The sequence below is a fragment of the Pezoporus flaviventris genome, unplaced genomic scaffold (assembly GCF_033815535.1).
Source record: "Pezoporus flaviventris isolate CSIRO_AGI_PZ_B2104156 unplaced genomic scaffold, CSIRO_AGI_Pfla_v1 ptg000013l, whole genome shotgun sequence".
Lineage (NCBI taxonomy): Eukaryota > Metazoa > Chordata > Aves > Psittaciformes > Psittacidae > Pezoporus > Pezoporus flaviventris.
Genome location: NW_026892561.1, coordinates 21,541,420 through 21,557,911, shown reverse-complemented (window position 1 = coordinate 21,557,911; position 16,492 = coordinate 21,541,420). Strand labels below are relative to the sequence as shown.

Sequence of the window (16,492 nt, the reverse complement as noted above, 5' to 3'; positions counted from 1 at the left end):
AAGTTTAAATCACGCTTTAGCAATATGCATTGGAATTAATATTCAGTTTTATACTTTGCTCACAAGCCAAATCAAAGAAGTGTAGAAGAAAAGTTGCACGTAAACAGAAAAAATGACAAAGGCTCCTGTTTGAATAGTGAGCCGAGAACAGATTTCTTACAGCATGAATAATGATCAAAACATTCAATAGGGATAAACAAAAAGTAGCCTTCAACGTTAATCAGCCAGTCACATTCATCAGTGCTTTTGGCATCAACCAAGCGACCCTAACTAAAAAGAAATATTGTCTTTGGAATTTATTATCTTGCTTCATTCTCTTGCCAGCTGTCTCACTTAGCTGCCAAGTTCTCACTGATCTCCTTCTTAATCCATCCTCAACTATGCAGAAATGCAAGGTATGCCATCCTGCATCATCCCTGGCAATCTGCAAAGGTGATGCTGCACAATAAATCACAGAAATATCTGCTTATGGTAAACTCTCAGGTTATGGTATTGTTATGCGTATGGTATTACTGCTCAGGTAAACAAGACACAGCAGTAGCATTAATGGTTGCTTTTGTGAGACTCTCCTTGAAGCTGGAGGGGAAGCATTATTTGGATCTTGTTGTTCAGCTGGAGAGTATGCACAAGCTGCAATTTCAGCTATGTCAATAGCACTCTTTGCTACCACAGGATAGGACAAGTTGGTCTGCTGTAATATACTATACAGCATCCACCCCAGCACTAAGAAAGTACATGCACTGTGAAAGACATGGGGGAAGGACCACCTAGTTTCTCCCTATAGTCAAAAGAACTACTCCCCAAAAGACATGCAGCTATACTTCAGCCAGAGTCTTCTAACAAAATCATTTCACATAAGCTCCCTTCACTTCCTTTAAGTTGGCATTCACTCACCACATGCAGACTCTACCAGGAAAAATTAAGCACACAATAAGTATTCACCAGCTGTCAGCAAGAGGCCATAAAGAAAGCTGACATCCTACACACCATATACTCAGCCTTTACAATTGCCTCCCTTCAGAAGGACAGGAAATGGGCTCCTTCCTCTTCATGTCACTATCTCAGGCTTGTACTCAGCCCTAGAATTTGGTAGATTCAGGAAAAAATACTTGAACATCTTTATAAGTGAAAACAAAAAAGCCAGGCTTCCTATCCAGCAGAGCAGCACTGGCATGCCGCAGATAAAGAAATATCTCTGAAAACCACTTCTTTACAGAAAGTGAAATAGGGGACTTCAACCTCTGAAACTTAGCGGGTTTTCTCAGCGGAAGTATTCCCATCTTCACATGATGGAGAGACAGCTCACTTTTTTTAAGTGTAAATTTAACCTGTTTATATTCCTATGTATTACCAGGACTGCACACCCCTGGAAGGATCATGAATCAAACACCTTTTTTATAGCAACAAATACAGCATTTAATAGTTTAAGTATTTCCTTGTGCTTTTTATTAGCTGTTACAGTAACAGAGATCAAGTATCCAGCAAGAAGCTAGTTTCCAAGAGATCCATATGGTATATTGCCTTGAACCAGAGGTTTGTGTAGGTCAGAAGACATCTAGAAATACCAATTTCTAGAAATGTTACAGTTCTACTACTCCAAAACTCCTTGTAGCAATACTTGCCTACATTTGTGAGAAAGCAGCAAGAAAATAATGAGCAAGAAATCAAATGACAGAAATTACGAAGCATGACACTAATTTCCTGTTTAATAACTGAATTTTTTTACCTTTCATCAAGTTAGGACTTAAATTTTTTGGAGTAAGAACTCATCCTGTGACAATTTGAATACTATAAAAAATGCAAAACCTTAATCATCGCTTATTTATTTGAATTTGCAACAATTCTTCTAAAAGAAACAGAAAATTGAAGGATATTTCTAAATGGATGAGAGCACTTTGTCTTTTCTGCTTTTGAACTGATCTGTAGATAATCTTACCCTGGGAATATTATCAAAAAACCTTCCCAGACAATCCAGGCCAATTCATGCAAATCGGGCCAGAAGAGTGATATGCCTAAGGTGCAAACATTTTTTCCCCATCAGTTCACCTTCACCAAACAAAATAAAAAAAAAGAACCTCTTACCAATGGTGGCTGCGTTGAGAAGGCAAATGGACTTGGTGACACTCATTAATTTTCCTGAGTGGCAGATAACCCTAGAGAGTTATTACCCCTGACCTTTTCCATGTGACTCCTTGTAAAAAGGGAGTCTCCATCTTCTTTGTAGTCATCCTATAAATACTGGAACATGATGATAAGGTCTCTCCTAAGCCTACTTTACCCAAGGCTAGTTCTCTCAGACTTTCCTCATGTGGCAGGCTTCCCAGTTCTTTGACCATCTTTGTGGCCCTGCCCTGAACCCTTTCCAGACTGTCCAAATCCTTTCTGTAAGCGGGTACCAAAACTGAGCACAGAATTCCAGGTCCCTGACAAGCACCAAGTGGGATAATGACATTTTTATCTCTGCTAGTGATACCTTTGTTGGCTTTCTTTGCCTCAGGATCATACTGTTCACCCATATTGAGCTTGCTGTCCACCAAGACCCCCAGGTCCCTTTCCACAGAGCTGCTCCCCAGCCAGGTAGATCTCAGCCTGTGCTGCACTCTTGGATTGTGCAAGATCTTACACTTGTCTTTGTTGAACTTGATAAGGTTCTTATTAGCCCACTTTTCCAGCCTATCCAGGTCACCCTGCAGTGTAGCTCTCAAAAAATGTCTACTCCTCCACTCAGTTTGGTATCATTGGCAAACTTCATCAGGGCTTACTTCTTGCAGGTGTGGCTTAGCCACTAGCACAGCTTGTTGAATTATTTAACAGCACTACTTGTAAGCAATAACTAAAAATGCCTTTCAGCTGCTATGGCAGTACTGACTTCATTTAAACATTTTCAAATATTTGGCAAATAAGCAGGCAAAGGAAACCCACTATGGATGGAACAGCAGCTACAGTATGTATGATTTTATTCTGCTTGTAGAAAGAAATGCATCTGAATAGTACGCTGACCTTCATGCTGCTCATCAGTGAGCTCAATGCACAAGAGCTGGCACTTAGATGGCTCCCAATAAGAGCAAATATTCAGTGTTGCTTCACTTCTTGTTAATCTTCTGATGGAATTCATTGTATACCAAGATTATTAAACTCAAACATCTCTCCTAATCACCAACATAAACACACACAAAAGACAGAGAAGTTTCTACATACTATACAGCTGTGTTATAGAAGCAAAAGACAGTTGCAATCATTAAAAGAAATGCTTCCTTCTCTACTCTTACTTACACGCAAAAACAATACTGCACATTCAGCATCACCCAGATTAGAGTGATCTGAATTTTAATTGTGTATTTGAAATTCTTGAAGGGGGAAGGAAACAAAAACCCACCACAAATCAATCTCTTTAGTATGCACATTATATCATTATTTCAATTTAAAAAAAAAAGCCTAAATGCCTCAAATCCCCCACAAATTAATACTTCTTATGTGTATGAAAACATCAAGAAAAAAAAATAAAGCTACCAAAACATGCTATACTAATTCAACCTGATAAATATGCATATAGCACACATTTTGCCTGCAAGAATATAACAAACTGGAAGTAAAACTTCACATGCTCATGGAATTTCATGCATCCATGTGAAACATATAATTGAAAAGTTTATATATAATGTTTCATGCTCCTGAAGAATCTCTAGCCTCACATGGCTGCAATATGTTCCTCCAGGCTTTTGACAAATTATATGAAGTACCTGAAATGTAGTGAATACTCATTTGTTTCCACGTAAGACCAATCTGTGGGAGGACTTTAACAATTCATACTATGCAGCTATTTAACAACATCCAAAATTGAGTGTCTACATTAAAAGTTAGTCATAGCACTCAATAAGCACCAATCCAAGCCTAGACAGCTCAAGAGCTTTTATTCCTTGAAATTTATTAAGCTGCATTAAGTGATTTTTCAGACTGAGCAGTATACCACCAGATCACAAATAGAGAAAAGTTTTAAAGGGATCTTCATCAGTCTGTGCTCATTATTAGCGTGGAACAATTAGTTACTATGTTCTCCTCAATGCAGAACATGCAACTGAGAGAAATCGTCAACCTTTATTCAAGATTTCAGTCTGTATTTGTTCAGCTGCTGGCAAAAAAAAATAAATAAATCAGATGAATGTTCCCTTTCACAAACAGCAACATCAAACTGATAGCTTTCAAAACAAGGGCTCACTACAATCCACTTAAGCAAGTAAAGCAGATGCCAAGTTATTTTTTGAGCTACCAACATTTGTTCTCTGCCTTAACTCCCACTCTAGAAAGAAAAAGGGGATGAAAGTAGCATTTATGATCCAAAATACAGAGATCTATAAGGAACTGTTCCAACAATAATAAAGGGCTTCAATATGAATTTAATTTGACATTCTGCAACTATACAAAGCATGAATCCATCTCAATCAACTAACAAGACTTCAAGATTTCCTCTTCAGGATGTTAATACTGACGACCCTGTAAAGCTTGTGCTTCTTGCATATAACCACAACCACCCTTTACTCTTTTGCTGCCAAATATAAACTGCTTTTTTGAATACCACTCTAGATACTAACAAGCACTATTGTACTTGTATTGTACATGACAATCACACAAAGTACCTCCAGAAATCTGGTAGAAATCATTTTGTCCAAGCAAATTAAAATTATCACAAATAATGGTGCATCCAACCATTCTGATACAATTTATCTTCGTACAGCCATTTGAAAGGTTGGCAGTAAATTATTTTTTCCAAAGAGACACTACTCCATAAATCTGAATTCAGCTGCATCTTAGCATTTCCTACATATTTATTCTGTTCTAAGCATCTTTCATCATAAATGAAAGAAAACACAACTCAGACTGTCAACTAAGCCTGTCTAAAATGTCCAAGAGTGTTCTCTCTGATGTGCTTTAAAGCTATAACAATACCAGTACCAGCCAAAGCATAATTCACAACTATTTGATATAATCATTTTACATATATAAGTGATTTGAAACTCAGTATTTTGCTGTAGCAGCAGTAAACTTCATTTAGCTTTATTATCAAAAACCTGCCAGAAGGAGTTTAGTCATTGTGTTGAAGCTCCCAGCTGGTCTACAGACATAAGAGAGGAAAATCTAAATCTCAGGAAGAGATGAATGAGTGAGTGAGGGAGGTGCTTCTATTGCTGCCTTTGACACGCTTGAATAACTGCCTTAATGGAAACACCCTGTAGAATTTAAAACCAAGTCTTCCAAATATATAGGGATGGGGTTGACTTTTTTTTTTATGGCTTCTCCCTCCTTCAGCCTTGCTAGAAATTTGGCAGTTTTAACTCTGTTTTAACAATTTAACTCAGCTGTAGCCATCTAATGGTAACTCAAAGAGATCAATGAAGAAGCACTTTATTCTTGCCATATTTTGTAATAGGTTCTACATAACTGATTGCACACCTACTTATTCCACCTTGGTAAACCAACATGCTTTTCCTGTAAGAAAAAATACATCCTGTTAGTAAGTGCTCTAACTCCACTTTTGACCTTTCTCTGTTTTGGAGGACTTAAAGCCAAGCAATCTCATTGAATGTTTCTTTTTTCCACAATTCTGTTTTTCAGTTAACAAAGTACTAGAATTACAGCAGCAAAGTTAATGAAGCTACCCACAGAACATAACCCAATATCATCAGCAAGCAAATATCCTGTCAGTCACATTCAAGTGAACAGAATAGGGTTTTTCTTATTTTCAAAAACATTAAGTTTAGTTTCTTCTTACCCACAGATAGGTAATAAGGAAACAAAGGTTCAAATCTCCACCTGACCAAGGCAAACAGAAAAACCTGCAGTACTTTCAAATTGTAAACAGATCTGCTCTAAGAAAAATTACTGCATATATACTTTTTTTTTCAGTTTCTTCCTGATATGCAGCAACTGCTCCAGTCTAAACCTTGTTTGGTCTCAAGCACACTGCCTTTTGCAGTTTTGACATATTTTTAAAGTCCTTGGATTCATAAAAACTAGTCCTTCATAAAATTGTGATTAGCTCTTCATACATCATCATTATAAACCAGATACAATAACATATTGCATAGAAGCACTTAGAAGTATTATTCTGTTATAAAGATTTATACAGAAACTTTTACCAATTTAGTTACACACACGTAACTATAGCTGCAGTTTCACTGGGGGGAAGAACCTTAAAAATCCACCTAGCCAGCCTGTAAGTTTTCTCTACTTGGAAACAGACTGTAGATATTGGAGAGTGGTGTGTGTGTGTGCATGCATGCATAGGTACTTCTGTGTTCTACTCTGAAAGAGACACTAACAACAAAACTACTTCAGGCTCCATTCACTTGTACAGCAGTTGAATTACAGTTAAAGGAGGATAAAATCACAGATGAGACACACACAACATAAAGCAGTCTTACAAAATAAGCACTAGTGCTGTTTGGTGACTCCCACTGCCATTTTCAAACAGTGAAGAACTAGGTAATGTTCTGTCAGTCTCCAAGTGGTTTTATCAATAGCTACTAAGAGGACAGCTCACACTGCAAATAAAATATAAACCATGACAGAGTATATTTAACATGCAGTTTCCTTGTTACCTTGCACTGTAAGGAAAACTGATGCTGTGGTAGATCCACCCTCGTTAGAAGCAATGCATCGGTACTCGCCAGCATCCATGAGCTTTACAGTCTTCACCTCTAAAGACAAGTTACTCAACATCCTTATTCGCAGGGGTTCCTTCAGTCTTGCATCCCTGCCATTTCTCTGCCAGGTAAGATTGTAACGCACTGTGCTTAAAGTTAGGCAGGTCAAGATAGCTCCTTCACCAGGGACAACCGTAATGTTGTTAGGAACCTGAATCACAGGTGGAGGCTCTGTGTAGGAAGAAAAGAATAAAGACCAAGTCGTAAGGGAAAAAGATTTGAGAACCTTTGCTTCATTTGTGGATTCTTGATACCTCAAGTACATTACGGGGGGGGGTGGGGGTGGATAAAAGATATTAAAAAAAAATTGGCTTAATGTTGAGTTTTATTTCATATTGCTGAAGCCATGAAACAGAACCAGGGCAGCATCCTCATTCCCTGATGCTAAGCTACCTTACAGGAGCTGGCATTATAAGAATACACCTGATTTAGGTCAAAACTGTATCACATCAGATGAAAAATAACCACCACCAGGTCCCAGAGTCTGATCTCTGAGGTGTGACCACACATGGTGGAATCTGAGCTAAACACACACTAGATTTTTGCAGGTTTGAGTATGAAAAAAAAGAATGATCATGTTACTACCAAGCTCTTCTAATAGTAACAATAAAACCAAGTTAACAGCTGCTCTAAGCATCATTATTGAGCTAGGTCTCTGCATAATTACAAATTGTTCTGGCACTATGCATGCTGGGTGTGCAGCTCTGCTTCCCTATAGCACACAGTCCCTAACAGTAGTCACCCTTAGAACTGAAACTGCATTTCAACACATGCAGAGGAGAGTGCAGAAAAGCTACACCTGTTTACTGAGAATGGACTTTCTCCCTTGCCCTTCAGGTTTTGGTTTGGGAGAAAAGACAAATCTAATGCTTTCCATAAGCATACCACCAAATTACTTAAAGAAACTTGGAGAGAGATTAAGGCAGTACAGGACTAAAATCCCCTGAACTGAAAATCACTCTGTGGTTGTGCATGACATCTTTTAGGCTACAGCAGTCTCTTACCACAGTAGTGCACAGACATAGCAAACCCCCAACCAAACTCTAAGCTGAATTTACAGCACTTCTTTACTGGCACTTCAGTTAAGGTCCCTGGACAAGCTAACAAGCCATTTGGCATTTTAAAGACTTAATATTAGTAGGATGAAGTCAAACTCAAGTGTTTGTTTTTCCAGCAACTAGGAAATGTTGATTCAGTTCCAATACCTTTCACACAGCAGTTGACAAAATGGATTATCTGTGATATATTGTCTGTTACATGGACAAGCTAAGAATACTTGAAAAGACTGTTTACTTTGCTGAAAGCAGACATTTCATGTAATTTTCTTCCAAATATTTGTACACAAGGATTTCAAAGCAAATCCCTCACATTAATCCTCTGCAAGGCGCAAAATAGACGTAATTGCTCATGTTTACATTGTGAGGCAATCTCAGTCAATCTCTCAGTGCTCTATCAAATTTTTCCCCTCATCACTCTTGACTTTCAAGGGCTACCAATATCACATGAAAAAAGTTTGCATTCTCTTTCTGATCCCTCTGTGAGGAGGAAGATGGTTGTAACTTCAAGACCAAGAGTTTTCTGTGCCCACAATTTCTGGGGCAATATATAAGGTTTCTTGTCCTCCAAAGCATGATTTGAAACAAGCATATAGGAATACTGTCCTCCTAAAGTGTTTTTGTAGCCCAAATATAAAGTGGGTCTTTAGAGCTAGGACATTAGTGACGTTACTGTTCCATTCTACTTGAGTACTTTACATGACTCTTCTCAAATTTATCTCTCCCCTTTGGGTTTGATTTGAGAGATTCCTGAGAAATGGAATCAAGCTCAGAAATTATTTCTGCTTTGAGCTGTGAGTTAGACTAGGTATCTTCTAAAGGTCCCTCCACCCTAAATTGTTTTATGATTCTGTGCTTCATAATACGGGTTAACTAACCTGAATTAGCTACTAGAGGAGATAAAATGCAAGACTTCAAGCCATTATATAAAACCTCAAGGCTGAATTCAAGCAGTCATTCTGAGCTCTACTATCCTCACTGCCACTAAATTAACTGACTCAGCTCCACCGTTTTCCCTAGTCAAGAGCAATAGTTTACACTTCTGCATGACAGATGTCTGATCAGCAAACAGAAGGCTATACAAAACAGATCTTTTTCTCAAAACAAATTATTTTTCCCTTTCCCCAAGACCATATTGCAACTGTGAAAACTTAAGTGACAAAATTTGCTATAGTAACGGACAAGGTTTTCATCCACCCACCCACATGCATAAACATGATTTTCCTCTTAATTTTTGCTGCAAGTCATCTTCCTGCAGAAGACCACTAGTGTCTGCTGGAGCAGTTCAAGACCATGTCTGGTTTTAGGTTTTCTCCACCTGTGTTTGTAACATGGCTTGGTTTACAGTTAATTAAACTAAATTCCTCTGACAGAGAAAAGGATTAACTTTGTGAAGTAAAGCCTGTTGTTTTAATTTGGGAAACATTTCTAGCAGATCTGCAATTAAAACTCCCAACATCATAAGCTGCAGGCAGTAAGTCAGCATCCATGTTTCGCAGTGGTCAGACTGACAGGTACACAAGCAGTTTAGCTCTCCACTTGCATTCACAGAAGGCCAACTCTCTCCCTTCCTCCCACTCCAACTTTTTATGTTCAAAACTTAATCAGGATGACACTATTCACTTTTCAGGAATGATTCTCTTGCCACAGCTAACTTTCAGTAATAATTACTAGGGAATAATTTGTTAGCACTCCGAGTCTGAACAGGTCATTAACTTACATAATAAAAATTACCTCTCCCTTAACAAGTGAGCTATCAGTGCTTTATGCTTTGAAACTGCTTTAACATAGAAGGCACACTAATTCACACTAAATGGATGACCAAATTTATAAGTAATTGTCCTTTAAATTGAGATTTTTATGAAGTTAGGAACATTTTAAAATACATTTTTAAGAAAGTTAATAAAAATTACCTATTGGATAGATAATGACTGCTAGCCATTTTAAGGCTAGCAGCTAAATATTATAATTTATTCAAAATATTCGTCCTGATTAGCCCAATTTATTCCACATTTAATTCTACCTCCATTGTAATTATTCACTTTTTAAAAATTCAAGGTAATAGATATGAGATTTCCAATAATTTAGTGAATTGTGTTTTTAAAAAATACACCAGATTTGAATGCAACTTCAGTAATTATTCATCTATCAGACAATACATACAATAAAGTAAATTAATAATTGCTACAGCTTGAAATAGAAGTGAAAATAATTGAGATCTGAGATTTCAATTTCTTCTTTACAAGCAATATCTAGTCCAACTGATAGTGGGAATTAATCAAAACATACGCAAGGGAATATTTAAAACAGGCTGAATAAACAATCGGCATACTTGTATACATGGGTGAGAAAATATTAAACATACTAACATATGTTTTATTAAATACAATTTAATTAGAAATATACTCTGAATTGGAAATGTATCTTATTCAGTGACATTGCTCTCTGTTAAGTATTCCAGCACAATGTACTTCAGTGTAGAAGGATGGACTACTACCCACCTGATACATCCAAAAATGTCTGTGCACGTCCAGTTCCTGCACTGCTAGTTGCCATACATTCATAAAAACCTTCATCAGACAAGGAGACCTTGGCAATTTCCCAACTCATACTAGATGATTCTCTGGAGGAAAAAGAAAGGCATAATCACTAAGTTCCTGAAAGGATCAAAAAGTACTAGAACCTGGTTCCCTGACTATAGACACAGGAGATTTTCACGACATAAACAGCTTAACAATGTATAGAAGTATTAAGAAAGGTTTTTGCAGAATGTCTTACATTCATAGCTACAAACATGCCTTTGACATATGTCAACGGTTATCACACAATAACTAAAACCACTGTAACTGCAGCCACTCAGCTGCTCATACTTGTTATTTTACTACTTGAGAAAATACTTTTCCTTAATATCAGCAAGTTCCTACCTAGAGCCAGTATGTGGTACTAAACCAGTGGCTCTTACTAGTAAGGGTAACAAGGGTTCATCCTTGAGTTTCTCAAGCTCGGAGGTACATATAGTGGCTACACATAAAGGAGACTAATCCTCTACCAGATACAATCTGCTTTCCCCCATATGTAAATCTACTATTAGGTTCATACAGTGGAGAGGGAAGCATCTACCCTCTTACAAGGTGACTACATCAAGAGAGATTTCTGTACTTTATAAACTGCAGGGACTACCTCCATCACAAACATTTACAATCCAAAAAATTGTGAAGTATCCATATGAAGATGACTCTGACTGGTGTTCTGCCGGCTGCATCCCCGAAATTAACTACCAGCAGTAATTACGATCATCTAATACTCTGCACAATGATTGTCTAGTCATACAAACAGAAACAGCACAACACAGAATTGATGAATTCAAGACAGAAAATTGGGAAGAAACATGAGCAAGAAAGTATAACAGGAATATATGTAAATACTTGCAGCTTTTCTATATAACACTGCAAGGCCAAGATGGTAGGCAATACCACCATGTACCACATACAATGTCAAAGTCAAGAAGATAAAAGTAGAACTACATTGACTGAGGGTTACAAGTGCTTAAAAACAAATGCTCTTACAGTTCTCAAGATTCAAACCCACACGTTATACAACTAGTGGTGAAACAGACACACAGATAATGGCATAAATGAGAAAAACAGTGGTTGTTCTGCAGTGTCCCAGCACTCCGTGTGGCCTGTTGCTATGGCATATAAACAAACAAAACTGATGAGAACAAAAATAGCCGTGATAGCTTTGGCAAGTGATTGCTTCATTATGGGAAAACACAGAATTAGTGAACTATTTAAGTCTCTTTTGTTTGTCTGAATAGATAGATAAATCAAATCTGTAAAGGGTATAAAAAGAACAAGAGAAAGAGACTTAGAATATGCATGAAAGTTCAATGCTGTAGCACCATAAGACAGACAATCCAGCTATGCCATGAATGAAAACAAACATTATGTAGTGACCTTAAATAGCTTCCTACTTATTCTCTCTTACTTCACACTTACCCTAGATAACATAATATATCATAAATCAAATCTATGACTTCTTACAGTGCAGTGATGGCAAATGGATATGGCAATAACTGCCAACACTAAAGATTAAAGTAATGTTTCTTCCAAGTAAAAAGAAAGAAATTTCTTTTTCGTGGAATATATATTAAAAATGAAGTTATGTAATCCTATTCTTCATTCCTGACTTTTGCTATACACCAGATGTCTAATGTGGAAGCCTTGAGAATAGAAGCACGAAAGGAAATGTGTCCAGTGGAAAAGCCTGGGAAACAGAGACCTGCAGTTGCCTATTAGAAAACAGATATACAATTTTGATGCAACAATGGCAGCAATGACAAACACACACCTCAGGGCATTTGCTGCACACTGTGCCACTGACTCTAAAAAGCAGCAACTGCACACAGCTCTTTGTAACATTTATTATTGGGACAACTCAGCAGCAAAGTCTTTTATTTACCCAAATCACTTTACAATATATGCAATTTACTGATGAAGGTGTTTACCTAGTCGGTTTGGAAAATACAAACATGCTCCCTTAGCCAAGTTGCATCCTAGTTATTTGTCCAAGGCCAGATTGGATAAAGCTTTGGGTGACATGGTTTAGTGTGAAGCGTCCCTGCCCATGGCAGGGGGGTTGGAACTAGATGATCTTAAGGTCCTTTCCAACCCTAACTATGATTCTATTAGTAGCTGTATAAACACTGGCAGAGAGCACAGTGACATTCATGTCATAGCTGACTTCATCTCTTTATCACCATAAACCGCCAAACTCCATATCACATTTTCACCTGGGAGGGTACCAGCAGCAGGCTGTGGCTCAGATGATTGAACTAAAACATCACATTCACTTGTACTGCACTAGTTAACACATAGTTTGGAGGAATATGTCCTTCACGGTTTAGTAAGGCGGATACTGGACTCGACTAACAACCACAAATATCTGTTGATTCAAAGTGGGGTTTTCTAATTATTTTTATAGTTATTATTTTAATTAACTACATGGATTGCTCTTTCTTGTCAGAATTTCATACACTATTTTTCTGATTCTGACCTCTGCAAGGTGGGTGTGATCTGCCATTTACAATGCATTTTAATATCCATGGATATTAAAGACATATTAGTGCTCAGTTCCTGCTGGTTTCTCACTGGAATGCAATGCTTACTACTGGTTTGGGTCATCTAAATCAGACTTCTCAGAAATGCACTAGGATGTTAATCGACATCCAAATTTTCTTACTAGACCATCACAGGATGCAGAAATCTAGAAAAACCAAGCTGCTGCAATTTTAGAGAATTTTTTTCCTACACGTTACTCATTTAAAATTAGCAATTATTACTACAGCTCATGGTAACTCTGAAATCAGAATAGAAAAAAAAAGCACAGCAAATTCTGGGTATGTTCACTTCAAGGACACAATAAATATTCATCTGAATGGTATTTTCACATAGTCAACTGTCAAGACAGAGCAATGATACTCAACATACAAACCATTTACTTCTTGAATATGTATTAGAAAAGAAAATTAAAAAATTGAATGAAGACGACATCTTGCCACCAAAACTCAAACTCAATAATACAGCTCAAATCTGCATTAAACTAATAAGCTGGACAAGTCATGTATGGAACTTCAATACTAACAAAACACAGACAAGACAAATTAGAGCCTATTTAAATGCGATCAATAATACTTGGCTTGAGAGATAAGTTTTGTTAAAATAACTTGGGTAATCTGTTCATTCACCTGGTCTACAATACAAAATGAAAAAAGCAGCATAATCATAAAGGTGCCAGATATGTGAAAAGCAAGGAATAAAAGTAGATGCTTTGATAACTATAAAATGGAAAGAGTTATTGCTTAAGTGTGTGCTGGGAATGACTAAATATAAGTGACACCTCATTAAAAACAATAATTTAAAAAGCTGCAGTATTTCACATTGCCAGTGTACAAAGGAGTGTCTCAATATATTTATTTTGGTAGTCATATGCCTGCTACTGAATGCTAGAATGTATGTCACATAATCATCTGTGCATCGGGGGGGGATGGGGGTGGCGGCATGCTTCAAAGAGAAAAAAAACAAAACACCAACAAAACTAGCTACCATGCTACTTTACAAAAGTTTTAAGAAATATAGATATAAATTACAGTTTATCACAATTTAAGAATACACATTAGAGAGGAATTTTGGCTAGAACTATACGTTCTCATCATCAATATGTAGTGACACCCTCCTGAAACATGCATATATACATCCTCCATAATGAATATCAGCAGAAATAACAGAATGGAAATAACAGGATATAAGCAGTATATAACAGTAAATAATAAATGGACATGATAGACTATAAATCAGAAATAAAACATCATTGGGGAGAAAAGAAAAAAAAAGAAAAATCAATACTTACTTAAAGAACTGATCCACTCCTAGTTTTACTCCACTCTTAGTAAAACGCTGAGTAAAAGGTATAAGGCTTTCTACATGGCAAGGAACAGACCCTGGTTGTAAATAATACCCTGGAGTCTTGGCGGGCATTGTAACTTTTGGAGCATCTGAAGAAAGAAAATATTCCCCAAAAGATTATTGGTAGTTATTAATGTATATTGTATCTTTTCCTTTTATTAAAGGAAAATTCAGGTTTTGACTGAGTTATAGCTACTAAATATCATTAGCTTTCCATCACAATGTAGAGATAGAACACTTTAAGGAAACAGCACAGGAAGTACCGGTATGTCTGAAAAAAAAAAATACTAGATACCAATTTTAACTGATTTAGATATGAGAAATACAAATTCAAGACAGGCTAAAATCTCTTACCAGGAGTTATACTAGAAAATGAAACACTTGAAACTCTCTGAAAAAGATAATCATTCTTGTCATAGCCCATTATTTTAACAAAAAAGGCTTCATCTGGTGGAATGAAGTCAGAAATATTCCACAATCCATAGGGCTTTCTGTCAGGATAGTATTTCACAGGCAAGGTCTTAAGAAGTTCCCCTGTAATACTCAGAAGTTCCAGTCTGTCTACTCTAGCTGGAAGAAAGATCCCAGTGGTATTTAGCAGCACGAAGGTTGGAATCCCTAGAAAAACAGAAACATGCTATTTTAAGTGCTAAAAAAAAAAAATAATTAAAAATGAAGAGTTAAATTCCATATGTATGGCTCACTACCCCATGAATTCGCCATTCAGCTTCAGCTCTTACATACTAAGCAGCAAAAAACTAAGCTGTGCTCTGCTTATTAGCTATCAAGAGACAACACTGATTAGGGTTTAAATTACTGATTTTCAACAGGTGTTTCTGAAATAGCAGCCTCTTTATTAACTCATCTCTGTGCCTCAGAGCCAAAGACTTTTTCTGAAGCTCCGAAAGTAAGAGAAACCGCGTGGCAATTTGGAAGCATTTCATAGGTAAAAATACCCAGATTTTTGTAGGGGAAAAAAAAAGCTAATAGAAAGTTATACCTTCGTATGATAAAACAGGAATGTTGGCTGTGCTCTCATAGTCAAGTCCCAAGCACCAACCAACAGCAATCCCAAATTTAAAGTTCACCAGAGAGACCATTACAGAGTTCTACTTCACTTTGTGGGCCCAAAAATGTATATTGTTTACCATGGACTAAAATGGAAACAAACCTTGCACTGGCCTGCTGGATGTATTTTTGAAGTCTAATGTTGGCTTTCTAGAAAACCCAGCTCGAAAGTCAATAGTGCTGAGACCTGTGATCCGAACAGAGTGCCTTCCACTGCTCGAGGTCTGAAAAAGCAACAGATCAAAAGACCATGTGCATAATCAGCGTTTCAGGAGTTGCAGAGTTTCTGATTCAGCCACTGAGTTCAGTAGATAGAAGTCAGCTTTCATTAAAAAAAACAAACAAAAAGATAGAAAGGAGGCTTATGTCAAACATTGTAAGTAAAAATGCCTTTATTAAAGTTTTAGTTACTGGACCCTACAATTGTAGTGTCAGCAAAAAGATGCAATTTGTCTCAGGGATAAATCACATCACAAATACACAAGAGCAACAACCACTTGTCACATGTCTGCTACTGTAATGGGAGACTACATAGAAGTTAGGATGTTGACCATTATGAAGTATACTATGAAACAGTAAATAAAACCCAAGTCAATAGAAAAATTAGTGTAAAATTTCTGTTGATAATATATATAAATAAATTATCTTAGTACTGGAAATAAATTATCTTACCTTTTCACTTATTAGTAAGCTCCCTTTTTAAACATACACAAAGCTAATTTTATCCATGAGGGATGTGCAGACACCATAGGCACTGCATCTCATGAAAAAAGGGGCGAATAGAGACCAGCCTCAATCAATACTGTATATTAATAATTCATTTCTCTCGCAGCCAAGGTCTCAATTGGAAAGCACAGGATACTTAAGTACTTCTTATCTCTACTCTCCACCTCCAGGTCATCATTCTGGTTTAATGGTGGGGTGGGAGGGAGGTGTATGTGGAATAATCACAAACAACACCCACCTGTCTGTATAGCTGAGAAAGAAAAAGGACAGCTGCTACTTGCCGGGAGTGCACAGGGACCCTTAGAGTGTTGGGGAGGGGAGAAGCCAAAACAAACACAGCCAAAACAAACACAGCCACCACCCAAAAAAAACCCCACCACTGCTGCACTGTACTGAGCACGAGTTAGATTTTTACAGACTTAACAATGACAAAACCATGGACAATTTCAAAGCGGGGGGAATGGAGGGTGTGAAGGGG

At 37.2% G+C, this 16,492-nt stretch overlaps 1 protein-coding gene across 6 annotated transcripts in view; it reads right to left on the bottom strand.

Moving 5' to 3' along the window:
* HMCN1 (hemicentin 1) overlaps nucleotides 1–16,492 on the bottom strand; it is a 190,942-nt gene that overhangs the window by 119,176 nt on the left and 55,274 nt on the right. For 5 of the 6 annotated variants that reach the window (XM_061452120.1, XM_061452119.1, XM_061452121.1 and 2 more), the window contains exons 7-11: nucleotides 15,392–15,512; nucleotides 14,575–14,838; nucleotides 14,165–14,309; nucleotides 10,258–10,379; nucleotides 6,597–6,872 (exon numbers count right to left, since the gene is read on the bottom strand). In XM_061452120.1, coding sequence (XP_061308104.1) covers nucleotides 6,597–6,872; nucleotides 10,258–10,379; nucleotides 14,165–14,309; nucleotides 14,575–14,838; nucleotides 15,392–15,512 — 928 coding nt within the window. The remainder of the gene's footprint in view (nucleotides 1–6,596; nucleotides 6,873–10,257; nucleotides 10,380–14,164; nucleotides 14,310–14,574; nucleotides 14,839–15,391; nucleotides 15,513–16,492) is intronic. The other variant, XM_061452118.1, reaches the window with a different exon arrangement.